This window comes from Magnolia sinica, chromosome 4 (assembly GCF_029962835.1).
Source record: "Magnolia sinica isolate HGM2019 chromosome 4, MsV1, whole genome shotgun sequence".
NCBI lineage: Eukaryota > Viridiplantae > Streptophyta > Magnoliopsida > Magnoliales > Magnoliaceae > Magnolia > Magnolia sinica.
The window spans coordinates 108,432,822-108,446,406 of record NC_080576.1 but is presented as its reverse complement, the minus strand read 5'-3'; the positions used below and the strand labels follow the sequence as shown (position 1 = coordinate 108,446,406).

Here is a 13,585-nt window from a genome sequence, read left to right as displayed (position 1 = left end):
CTTTTAAATGTCTTAAAATGATCTCGAAAAACGGATGGACTGAGTGGATTTCTCACAAACAGCACGGTGGCCCCACCCAGCATCCTTGCGCATGAACTTCCGCGTCCGTTCGAAATCTACCTGGATCATATGATCCCATCCACATGGTAGGTGGCCCTTAGATGCCTCACATATTATTTGATCCTCGCTCCCCCCAAAAATAAACTAACGTACGGTCTCGTTTGTCGGCGTCACCGGGAATGGACCATTTTGAATCTTCCATTTTGGGCGAGTCTTGGTGAACAGTCCGTCCACCTTGGGCCCATCATATCAACGGTCGTGATTACTTAACCATTACTTAACCATCGGCCCCTGTAGCCGGAAACGAGAACCCGAGTATATAAATTTCAGATCGGCGCCTCGAGTACGTCACACACGGTTTATATAAGGCATTCGGACGCGAGTTTCAGTCGGGAGCAAGCGTTTCTAGGGTTTTGCAAATCTCTACGAAAAACTCTCTCGCTCGTTATTACACCCCGTAAGCAAGATTTTTCTCCTCTTTTCCAGCGTCATCAGTTCCAACAGCGACTGATCTCTCCTCTCTCCGCCAGGTAAAAAACCCTAACCCTAACCCTAATTTCTTCCGTTTTAATGCTGGAAATTCGGTAGAGACACTAACACTAATTTCATCCATTCCAATGCTAAATAATCGGCAGATACCTAATTAAATCTATCTCTTTCATCTCTTTCCAGGAACGCCGATAGAAGTAGAAGGCTTTCAATTTCCGTAAATCTCAGATTCTCAGGTACGATCTAGGGTTTTCCCCTTCTCGCCGTTGCTCTATGCAATTTCGGCTTCTTGAATTTTGTGCAGGCATTTATTCAGGGTCTTATTTCTCTATTTACAAGATCAAGTAATGTTGTTTGCGTAATCTGCTATCTCAAAGATTTGTCGGAAAAAAAGAGAGATACCTAAGGCTGCGTTTGGGCAAGGATCTTTGGAGAAAATTCTCAAAACACTGAGATTTGGTGGGCCTGGCACCCGGCTTCTTGTTTTCAAGGTTCTTGGTTCTGTGGGGTTTGCCCCGCCGAACCACAAGTGGAAGCTGATGCCTCCCGCGTGGGCCTGCCCAATCTTTAGTTTTATGAAGATCGAAAATTTTGGAAGTTCTTGGTCTGAATGCACGTTTTTCATTTACATGTTAGGAGGTTGCTCGACTGCCTATTTGCTTAAGGGGCAATGCAATCCATATCCGACTCCACACGTGCTTATGGCACATAGCTACGCAAGAAGGGGTCGCCCGTGGAAATAGTTCCTAATCTGTGTAGCTTTTCATATGCATGGATTTGTTTTAGAAGATTTCTAATTTTAGGAGTCGTTCTTTATTTGCTTTCTCTAGTATCTTAGGGAATCCAGCTAAGAAGTCTTAATATTCGCCTTCTATATTTTTTGGACAGTCTAGTCTTGTCAGAGAAAAGGAAAGTATGTATATACCTCCATAAATTTGGCTCATAACCATACCCATGAATACACTTTATGATAGTAGTCTTTTCTTATGTAACTCTATTGAACGATTAGAGGTCTGTTGAAAAGCATTATAGCTTCATGATTTCGCAGTTAGTCTCTGTTTTGTGAGTGTCTTTGCATTATTTTGGCATCAGAGCAAGTTTAGGTCCATCTGTTCTTGTCTTTCATTTTTTTTTTCTCCTTATTCTTCTTTCACCCCTTTTATCTCTTTTGCTGCATAACTTTTACACTAAGGGGGTGTTTGTTTTCCTATTTACCAGTGGTAAATACGTAATAATCATCATTTCATCCTGTTTGAAAAAGAGTAATTCCTCCTCGCAATTGCACCTCAATTTTTGGGTTGCCTTTTTAAAAAACTGACAAGCATGCGTGGATGAAATCCATGGGTCCAATCGTGATGTATGTGTCTAATCCACATCATCCATTTTATCATGTCAATTTAGGGTATGAACTAAAAAATTTAGGTAGATTATAAGTTCAAATGGACCTCAGAACAGGAGGGGGATAAAGACATCCACCGTTGAAAGGGAGACCATTTGTGGGTGTAGCAGTGATGTGTATCTGTGATCCAACCTGTTAATATGGTCACACAGACATGGATGGAGGAAGAACGCAAATATCAGCATGATCCAAAACTTCTATGGCCCACGGGAAGTTTTCAATGGTAGCCGTTTAAATCCCCCTGTTTCTCGCGATGTGGTCCACTTGCGCTTTTGATGTACCTCAATTTTGGGCTCCATCGCTAAAATGAGCTGTTACAATGGATGGACGGCATGGATCAGACACGTATCACGGTGGGCCCATCTTTTTAAAAAAAATTCCACCTCGGTATCACTACAAAGTCAATCAAGTGTGAATGTGACAAGGGCGGCGGGCTATATTTCATGCTGTAAATAATGATGATTTCTTTACATTTATTTACCTCTATTTACACGAGTAAATAGGAAATCAAACACCCCCTAAAACATCAAACAAGAAGTATGTTGATTTATTGATACTTGTTGTGGACCTGTGGTTTCTTTTTTCGCTAAAACTTCAAACAAAAAGTCAAGCCTTTCTTCTCTTTGCTGCATAACTTTTACAATAAAACTTCAAATAAGAAGAACATTGTCATTTAGTGATACTTGTTGTGGTTTCTTTTTTCACTAAAACTTCAAACAAGAAGTATTTTGATTTGTTTAGTGAAACCTACGTGATCTTCAAAGAACAATTATGTAAATCATTATATTTTTGTTGTTATATTTTTTCTATTTTTATTTTTGCCATTTACCATATTCTTTCTATTATTTTAATTAAAAATCTAGATGCAGTGTTTAGCTTACGCTACACATTTCAGAGGGTTGGGTGCTATGCTGCATCCTATTTACTATTTAAACTCTCTTCCACACCTTTTGTCCCCCTTAGAACTATCCATGCTTGCCTATGTGTATGGTAATGCTGTCAAAACGTGTATTGGATGCATTTGTGGAATGGGTTGATAAGAAACTCCGTGTGGAAAAGCTGATATTTTATCTTTCAGGGGAGAATTGTTGATCAAATTGGTAATCCCAAAAATGCCTATCTATTTTATCTCCTCTTCCAAGTTCCAATTCCCTATAAATGTGATAAATGGGTTGGAGAGGATGATCAGGGATTTTCCTTGCAAGGGTGCATATCAAAGACATAAGTTTCATTTGTTAGAATGGGTGAGAGGTTTGCAAAATGTGGGAGCAAGGAGGGGTGGGGATCAAATCGCTGGAATTCATGAATCTTGAGTTATTGTGAAAATAGCTGGATAATTGGGGTTGAGGAAGGAGTTATGAGGAAGTATGGTATATAGAATAAATATGGGGTGAGGGAAGGGGGGTGGTTCACTATGGCCACTTTGATTCAGAGTGTGTTAGGTTTACTGAAAGCAGTGTGTGGTTTGGAAAAAAAAAGGTATCTTCTTAAAGGGGGGACCTTTTGTATCATGGACGGTTTGAGAAGACAATTCTGAGAGGAGATTTGATGTGCTATAACCTGCCATTGTCTTTTATTTAGCCTCTGTTGTATGAGATAGCTCCTGTTAAAGGAATCTTGGTTTCCCAAATTTATTTTGCTGTCGGAGGTCAGATGGTTTGGGTAAAAAGAGGCTCGAGGAGAATGAAGATTTTCCGAGCCTCTTTGGGTTGACCTGGGTGATGGTGACAGGGATCTCTTTGATTCCAGAGGGCCTATGGGGAGATTAACTCTTCTCTCTGGAATGCGGACAATATGGAAGGATGCGAATAACAGGACAGTTAGTAATAGATTTGCCATGGTGTTAATTGTGTTGGCTTCAAGTTTGTGCGTCTTCACTGGGTGCAGCAGAGATGAAATTGAAGGAATTATGAGAGCATGGTATTAATGTTTGGATGTTCAGTTTAAGCTACCAATGCTGATGACTTTTCATCATATATCCTTCTGTCTTGATGTTGCTTTTAATAGTTCCTTCATTACAGGTATTTTCTTCTTAAAAAAACAATTTTCTTCTATAGTAAAATTCATTGCCTTTCAAAAAATAATTTCCAGTTCTTCTTTCTATACAAATATCTTATTATTTGTTTACCATGTCATAATTGCTTTCAAGTTCTTTTATATATAATAGTTCTGCAGCATTAGCCCCTTCCATTTTTTTCTTATTTCTTTATTACTATTCCTTGTACGTTTCTGGTAGAAGATCTGTCATGTATGGTAACTCTGCAGTTTGATGTCAGAAATCTTGCTTCACATTGGAAAGTAACAGTCTTCTGAGGAGATTGAGATCAAGCTTTTACTAATCTAGAATAATCAGCAACTGCCTGCATTGTCAATTGTTCAGTAGAATCTTCCTCTTAGCTGATTATGATAAATCTAAAAATACGAATTGCTATATCAGAACTCTTATTGTGAATGCCTTTAGAACAATCAATGGCAAGGTTCAAAATCTTAGTGGAGCACATATTGGTTAGCTCCTGATACAGAATTCCTCGTGTTGGATAATGTGGTGCGTAATCTCTAATGTTGAGAAAGTTTTCTGATATGATACCTGTCTTGGGTGGATATATGCATGTATCGTATCTAAGGGCAGAAATCTGGATTAGTTTGGGTCAGGCCTGTTGTATCAGTTGAGGAATCTAAACTATGACTAATAGACAGTTCCATTTGTCATATATCCTTGGATGACTTCTTTTAATCTGCATTACTTGTTCTGGATGGGTTAATATATCTGGTTGATCTTACCTCTGTATGCTATTCAAAAATCTAGGCAATTCTGTATTTAATATGGTATTTGCGTTGTTCCAGCACTATCATGAGGAGATACAGCCCACCGTACTACAGTCCTCCAAGGAGGGGATATGGTGGTAGAGGAAGAAGCCCCCCTAGGAGGGGATACGGAGGGTATGGTGGGCGCAAGGAGCCAAATAACGGGAGTTTGTTGGTTCGGAACATTCCTCTGAACTGCAGGTAATTATAGAAATGAGTTATTCAAAAAATCATCTTTGACAAGGGTGATAGATAAGTTCCTTGTTTAATAGTCAAGGTGATCTCCCGACCCCCCTTGGCAATCACTTAGGTGACCAGAACACGGTCTGTTGTCTACTTTATATTCCTAGGTGGTTTTCCACAGCTTTAGGTGATTGCCTGGTTGTATAAGCCAATTGCACAAACCTCCTCCCCAGGTGCTTCTGCTTTGAATCTTGTCTCAGACTTCGCTCCCACTCCTGCATCCTTGCTAACATTTTGAAACCGATGTCTTCCCTAGTTTCACACTTAAATGCTATTGCAGCTTCTCTTCAAACTTCATGCAACTATACCTAGGTGTTGCTGAAGCTGATGAGATCACCTGCAGATAAAGCTTTCCATGGCTAGCTAGCCATGTAATTGCCAAGTTTTTACATTTGAGTCGCAAGAAAAAAAATTCATATATTAGCATATTTATTTGTGTAGTTGTAGAAGTAATAGGAAAAGTGAAGTTTACTAGTTCCCCAATGGGTGCATGCATCATCCTATGCTTTTCTCAATTTATTTTTATTTTTATTTTTTAAAATTTTTCGAAAGAGGTGTCATAGTCCGCTTATCCTGATTCTTTAGTTGATCCCCAAAGAGGGGATTGGTCACCCAGATTATTCTGGACATTTTTATTCCCATGCTACTTGATTTTTTGGCCAAAATAAGCTTATTTATGTCATAGCATTATTCTTAATTCTCAATTTTTGTGGTTGCATCTTGAAGATTTGTCTGTGAAGGCAATTTCAAATTTTGTTTTATATACTATTGTTACTATTAGTATTTTGGCATGTCTATGGAGCAGTTTTTCTGATTTATTTATTTATTTATTTATTTTATGGGTATCCACAGACCAGAGGACCTTCGAGTTCCATTTGAAAGATTTGGGCCAGTAAGAGATGTGTATATACCAAAGGACTATTACACAGGGTAAGATTTTGGCGCCTGAATGATTATGATTCCTAAGGATTGATGGTTGTTGCTCTTGCTATTTGCCGTTTATACCAAAACTGATTCAATTCTTTCAAAACTGATTCAATTCTTTCTTTCTTTTTTACTGGATCTGATATGCATCCCTTTTTCTTCCAATACTTTAAATGTTCTTTAAAAAGGTGTGGGTTAAAATGGGATCACCATTCTTGTACAAAAAATTGATAACGAACTCCTATAACATTATCTGGCTTAACCCCATCTCAAACTGATATTATCGAAAGATAGTTCCTTTGCAGAACTTAATGTGACCACAATCTCTTTTAACAGTTGCTTGCTTTATCTAGCATTTTCCTCGGGTAATTTGATTAGGGTGGGTCAGTAGAGAGGAGTTGTTTCCAGGGAGGTAATTCTGCTTTTGCTATGACATCCATTCCTTTGCATTTATAGTGAGCTGCTTTTTGAACTGGTTGTCAGGGAGTGTTTTGGTTTGAAGTTAAAACAAGCCCAGCGTCTGACGAAGGCCACTGTTTAGCATTGCCTAACATATTGGTTTCTTCGAGGATGTAGAGTCAATACTCTAATGAAGATGTTCCTGTGTGAAGAGAAATTATATAATTCACCTCAATAGAAGTTTGATGATGAGAAGATAGAAGTTGATCAATCAAAGTGAGTTGCATGAGAAGATAAGTTTGGGGCAAGTTTCGAGTGCTTCATATTTTTACAAGCATGTGAAGAATTTGAAGTTTCATGCATTTTTTGAAGTTGCCGTGCATAATGACTGTAGAAGAAAGGTCAGCCACCAAAGCTTTGACTGCTAGCTGCTTTTACATTAACTGCGCACTTCACTTCTTTCAAGGAAGTGCTGTTAAGGCTGATTATATAGGTCGCGTCAGGAATGTAGGGGGGCATACTAAGTGACGAGGTTCTGACAGAAACTTAGTATGCTGCTGTGGTTTGTGAATCCCTCTCCGGACTTGCTCGTCTTCATTCCATTGGTGCCAGTGTTCTTTCCTGATTTTTACAGTGTGAAGCTTTGATAAATCTCCCTGCAGGGAACCTCGAGGATTTGCATTTGTGCAGTTTGTCGATCCACATGATGCCTCAGAGGCTCAGTATCACATGAATCGGCAACTATTTGGTGGAAGGGAGATAACTGTTGTTGTTGCTGCAGAGACCAGAAAAAGGCCTGAGGAAATGCGCACCAGAGCTAGGGTTAGGTATGTTCAATGGTTTGACTGTCATCTTTCTGGAATTTTTCACGAGGTGCTAGCCTATTCTTAAGACATTTTATTCTCTTCTGATGTTAATTTATCCAAGTAATTTATAATTGTAACCACTGAGTGATTTATGCTCTTCTGATTATTATTTTTGTACAGGGGGCCTTCAAGCTATGATGGACGACGATCTTCCTATTATGGTAACCCCTTGTTGAATTGTTTAAACAGTTGATGTTGTTTTTATTGTTTTGTGATCATTATTGATGCTAAATGGGTAATCCCCCCAAACAAAACACACACACACACACACACACACTCTCTCTCTCTCTCTCTCTCTCTCTCCCACACACTTGTGTGTTTCTAGTGATATCCACAATTCATAAATTTTTTTAATTTTTTTATATCCATTCCAGTAATTTACAAAAAAAAAAAATAATTATATACTTCACCAACCAATATAGTACTTAAAGATTGTGTACTTATATTTTCACATCTATGGTTCCAGGCTTTGTATAAAATTACCTAACCAAAAACTAGGGACTTTGTGTTGAAATTAAACATTTTGTCAGATGCTAATAGTGATGCTGTTGCCCTTGCTATAGAGATTGTCATCAGGCTTTCCTACCTCGTGGAGAATTTGTTCAAATTGTAATATTTTTTGTCGTTATTGTAATCTTTTCTGTAGTTCATTACCCCCATCAGAGGAAAAGAAAAGAAAACCCTAACAAAATATGAGTAGCTATATCCATATACCTATGCTTGGGCTTACCTGATACCAAATAATTGGATCCGCCTGACTTTTAAGAGGTGATATTCATTTCGTGTCGGGAACCAACATCTGTGCAGGTTAGAATTGTGTTATACATTGGACATGTCGGTGTCAGTTCTCATATACATGCATTCGTGCATGCATATGTATGTATGTAAAGAGGTATAGTAATGGTTTAAAAAAAAATAAAAAAATGAAAAAACATAGATAGTTAGGTTGATACATACATAGGTAGTTGGCTGGGCAAATATGCAAATGGATAGTGAAATGGTGGGAAGGAGGGAAACTTATCTATTGATAAGTTGGCTATTCACAATTTGGCCTTAGTTTGTATAACCATCTTGTTTCCAAGCTGTGGATGTAATGGTTAGGATTCTCAGATAAGAGTAATTCTTTTGGACAATAAGTAATCCATGATGAGGATGTTTCAGCCTACAAGGAGTGGAGGGAATCTTATGCATTCATAATTGGCTATTTTTCTGGTAGATAATTGGTCTTTATGCCATGGATAGAATGGTATTCATGAGTTGGCCATTTTTTTTTTTAAAAAAATAAAATTATAGGCATGGTTTTTATGAGTTGGCCTTATTTTTTGTAGATACCTGTTTTTTATGCAATGGATAGAATGGTTAGGATTCACTGATAACGCAATGCTTTAGAACCACAAGCAATTCGTGATAGGGAGGTTCCAGCATAAGTTGTCATCGTGATTAATTTATTATTATTATTATTTTATAGATGTCCATTTTCCATACCATACATGGAATGGTCAGGATTCTTTAATGAAAGTGATTTTATAGAACCATAAGCAATCCATGATGGATTCGAACAATTGGATGGCTCCTAAAAGATTTGGCTTGAAATGTTTCATTGGGCTGAGTTTCTAGTAGCACAATTGAGACAATGATGGGTTCTCTACTCGTACAGGATGGAGCAACAGAAGTGTTGATAATCCAAGATAAGATCACAGCGAGATGACATGTTTTTTATTTTCATTAGTGTTAATTGGAAGCAGAGTGAAGTTTGCAACTAAGGCATTCTAACAGACAGATTTGAACCATGTTCTTACATGACCTGATCTATTCAATGAGGACTTACAATCTTTTCTCATTGTTCATCTATTCAATGGCATACCAAATTCTCCCTCTCTATCTATCAAAGGGAGGGGGAAGGGTAGTGGCCGTTGGTGTTCCGTCCAAGCAAGAAACAAGGCCTTACGTTCATTAGTTAATACTCATATCTCCCATGCCTTCGGTATCCCAGCCAAGATAAGGTCACAAGGTGATGACCGTTTATTATGACGATAGGTGTCAAGTGAAAGTGCAATCATATACGTAGCTGAGATATTCCAAAAGACCGAGAGATTTGAATCTTGTTCCTACATTACGCAACCCGATCAATTCAATGAAGTCCACATCTTTTTATTATTCAACTGTTTGATGACATGGCGACCTCAAAAGCTTTGCCTCTCTCTCTCTATCCTTGCGATGGAAGGGCAAATGCCTTTGGCATCCCTTGGGGTGATGTAGGACATGGAAATTAAACACGATATGCAAAAATTCAGGCTTAAGATCATACTAAATTAGAAACACTCACAAAAACTCCACATCCCACATAAAGTCAAGCATTCAACATAGGGGATCTATAAGAGTCTAAGCCTACACATGTTAGGACTAGATCGATTAAAAATTATAGACCAAACAATGATCAAAGGATAATAGATTCATCCACACATGCATAAGAATATTTTCCAATCCAAGGGATTCACAGATTTCAATTCGAGAAACCCTAGGGTTTTAAAAAAGAGCATGAAAATAGGGATTTAGAACAATCTAGGGTTAGGGTTAGGAAAATCAGGTGAGGGAGGAGTGAAGGAGAGGAAAGAGAGAACCTGGAACCGATTCCGCACGTGTGGACAGCAAACCCGCCTGATGCATGTGCGCTGGTGGTGTCCCGCACGTGTGTGGGGCCCATTAATCAGAAAAAGGCCAACTTGGCCTTGGTCGGTCGGGGGTGGAGCACAAAATCCCCAAGTTTCACGACGATTGGTCTGTGCGCGGTGCTTCGATGAAGTTTCTGCCCCCTGTGGGCCTGATTCTGCAAGTTAGCTGAAGAAGATAGATCGGCTGCCAAAAAAGGGTGGGTTTGAAGCGTGAAGGTTGTATATGGGAGATGGGCGCGGCTTCGCACTACGGTAGCTAGCCCTTCGAAGAAGGTATGGTTTCTTACCAAATTAAGATTTCATAACTCAAAGAATTTAGAGAAGCAAAACGCAGTATTTTTTTATTCAATCATCAATGAGAAAAACAACCTACTAGGGGTGCTTATTTATAACAAAACTCTATACCCCAAAACTCGCGTCATGTGTGCAACCTATTACCTAGAGATGAAGTAACCACAATTAACAACTAATTAAAGCAATCTAAACCATCCATGATGTTCCTAATAACAAAAATAATCAAACTCAAAGTACCAGATCGTGTAGAATAGTGGGCCATGATCATGAGAACCTATGGTGGGATTCATATGACGATCGGGTCTACTCCAAAGGACCAAAACGCAGTCCTCTAGCTAGGAGGACCTCCCTGGACGTCGTCATCGATCCAGATCGACGGTGGGGTTTTCCTCCTTGCGTACGTGTGTAGGGGAGGTGTGCGTGTGCGCGTGATGTCCGCATCGTGGGGCTTCACAATCACTAGCTGACGTGCTTTTCTCTCATGCCTTTCTTCGTTTGTGGTACCATAAAAAATGTGGTTTCCTGGGCGCAAATGAACCATGCCTATCTATTGCTACACTGTACGGGAGGTCCTGCAGGAAAGTCTGACAAGGATTCATTCCCCCAAAAAAAAAAAAAAAATCCCTGATAAATTCTCACCTTTTGTTCTCAATCTCTTGGTGTTGAAGATATGATTCCCATGGACTCCCACATTCTCTAGTTTTTACCATTGCCCACATGACAAAGAATCAGTAATCCTGTGGTTCCTTATCCGTTTGTTATTTTCTTGAGGTTTTCAAAGTTGTTTAGAGAGCAGTGGTTGCTCATTGTAACTTCCATACAAGCTACTCTTCTTGAAACGATTGTTGCCTGTGATTCTTGTTGCTACCTTAATTGACAGTTTGTTGGTTTACATTTCTGCTAATAGATTTCGTTGTGATTGTTTTATTTCAATGTTTTCTCTGTTATACCCCCTTTGTTTCTCCTACTAGTTATTTATTAAAAAGAATATCACAGCTTGGCCTCAATGTGGTAGCCTGTGTAAAGGAGGGTCAATGTTAGGTGGTTAGTCGAACTTTTGCCTAGCAATTATGAGAAAGCCGATCCAGAATAGCTGAGACAAGGCTATGATGATGATTACTATATGAGCCTTAATTTGAACCCATGCTGCTGGGTGGAACTCTACATGGTTGTGACTTTGCAGCATATATGCAGTTTGTTTTGAATCTAGCACACCATTGGCTTCTTTCCAAAGTATAATAATACAAAATAGATCTGCATCTTTGTGACTATCTAGTCTGAGACTTGTCTGCTTGGGACTTCCTATGTGACTAATGTTCTACATACAGGGCGCTCTCGTTCTCGATCTCGTTCGGTGTCTCGTTCACGCTCTCCTCGCTACCCTTCAAGTTCACGAGTTCGACACCGATCAAGGTAAGCTGCAATTGCTCTAAAATTTAGTTGAAGAGACAGGTGTGCCAGAAGCATGCTAGAATCTTATGCTGTTTTAAAGGCCATTTGGAATTGCCAAGAAGAGGCTAATTTGCTATGTTGATTTGCCAGGTCCTACTCTCCGGCTCCAAGACGCCGAGCTGAGCTCTATGTTTCCCCGGGGAGAAGGCAAGGAGGCCATTCCCGATCCCCGCGGGATCATGTCCAAGGACGAGAGGAGGATCATGTCCGTAGAAGATCGTACTCTCCAGGTTACGACAACGCTAACCGAGCTGAAGCTGAGAATGGCTACGTCGAGTAAGTTAAAATATCCACATTTCACAAGCCCCTGATTCATGATTCTTTAGCCACAGTGCTATTTTCTAGAAAAAAACAAAAACCACACATTATCAGATGATTGTTCTATCTTTTAATCTCTCTCTCTCTCTCTCTCTCTACAACAATGGGATTGAAAGAGTGAAGAAGCTTCTCACTTGATACAGACCTCGAAATTTTGTTGTGGCCTTCAATTTTAATTCCTGCTATTCATTTGCCATGGCCTGCATGTGCAAGTATCCTGAACTAGAAAGGTACTGATAGCTTCCAAGACCAGTGAGAATACAAACTATCTAGTCAGGATTCCTTGCACTTACTGGTGAAAGTTGTTTCACGTGTGGCAATTAATTCATGTAGTTTTGGGCTCTTCATTTCTGTCATCGTTTGTGAACTCTAAGAAATTATTTGATCCTTGGGTCCAGACTTCGACAGATTGTCCATGGTTCTGTGATCAAGACACAGGTTTGGTCTTGTTGATTAGCAGTCTCCAGACAGTGGGTCCCTCTAGTTTTTTGTCGCTGTGCTTGAGGGTTTTCTAATTCCTGTATTTTGTAATGTGTAAATGTCATGTATCTTAGCATTTGGTAAAGGAAAACAAAATCATGGATTCGGGTAACTGCTCTGCAGCCGAGTTGTTAAGGTACCACCCGCTGAACCCAAGTTGCATCCATGTACTGGTCTGGCCTCCCTGAACTGTTTTGGTCAAAATCCAACAAAAGGTTAGAAAAAAAATCTCATTTGAGATGGTTCCTGATATGACACTTGTCTGTTTGGTCAGACATGTCTTGTAAAGTGTCCAGATGATTACCATGCAAACTCTGAGTCAGACTGGGCCAACTGGGAGGAGTTTCACTACGAGTGGGTCATTTCTATATTACCCCCTCACCCCCAAAGTAGATTATGTCAGTAGGTAGAAACCCTTATTTATTATAATGCAATGCATTTTTCTATTTATGGAATGATGGTGTTGGCAGGAGGGGTCCTGCATATGACGGAGAGGATACACGTGGCCGTTGGAGATCACCAGGGCGTGGCTCAAGGTCGCCATCGGGATCGCGTTCGAGGTCTGCTGACGTGTCACCCAGGCACAGCAGGTGATGGACAAGCTGCAAGGTATCTGGACATTCCTCTGCCTTGTTTGTTATCTTTTATCACCACCCGAAATCAATGTTTAAATGTTCCATCTGTGTTCGTATGTCTTGCAGATGGGATGAAGGTTTATCACGCCGTGTGTTCTTTTTTGGTTATTAGAGATAAGAAAAAATGTGGTAGGGAAAGTAGGAACTCCAATCAGAATTATGAAACTATTCTTGTAGCCCCAAAAAACATGTGTTTGCCTGCAAACTAACACTCCCGAACTTGAATGACTTTCCTCCTCTCTAGCAAGTGAAACTTTTTTTTTTTTTTTTTCTAAAGAATGTTATGCAATATGGCTTAATCCTTTTTGGATTTGTTTGGCTACACTGTTGAATTGGATTGTGATTACTAGTCGAGTGAATTGCCGGACACCTGGGCTCGAAATTGCACTTGCAAGTTTTGAGGGTGAGGCTCTCGTGATATCTTTTTGATTGATTGGGGTTTTTCATAGGTAGATTAATGGACACTGGACACAAATATGCACATGGAACCAGTGCCTGCCATGGATGACCTACTGTTAATTCTGTGTCTGTGTACCCCCCATATGAGGT

General features: G+C 39.6%; 1 protein-coding gene across 1 annotated transcript; it reads left to right on the top strand.

Annotated features, from left to right (window-relative positions):
- The first annotated feature begins 433 nt into the window (after positions 1–433).
- On the top strand, positions 434–13,346 carry LOC131243735 (serine/arginine-rich SC35-like splicing factor SCL30). The gene is made up of 10 exons (XM_058243270.1): positions 434–590; positions 733–785; positions 4,793–4,954; positions 5,849–5,926; positions 6,982–7,146; positions 7,306–7,346; positions 11,480–11,564; positions 11,694–11,879; positions 12,872–13,010; positions 13,103–13,346. The coding sequence occupies exons 3-9, from the start codon at positions 4,800–4,802 to the stop codon at positions 12,993–12,995; spliced, it is 834 nt and encodes a 277-aa protein (XP_058099253.1). The 5' UTR covers positions 434–590; positions 733–785; positions 4,793–4,799; the 3' UTR covers positions 12,996–13,010; positions 13,103–13,346.
- The last annotated feature ends 239 nt before the right edge of the window (positions 13,347–13,585 follow it).

Bases quoted from the DNA above. Each gene is read 5' to 3' on its own strand.
- LOC131243735 (XM_058243270.1), top strand. From the start codon at position 4,800: ATGAGGAGATACAGCCCACCGTACTACAGTCCTCCAAGGAGGGGATAT. The intron at 5,927-6,981 runs GTAAGATTTTGG...ATCTCCCTGCAG, and splicing joins CCAAAGGACTATTACACAGG to GGAACCTCGAGGATTTGCAT. The intron at 11,880-12,871 runs GTAAGTTAAAAT...TGGTGTTGGCAG, and splicing joins GCTGAGAATGGCTACGTCGA to GAGGGGTCCTGCATATGACG.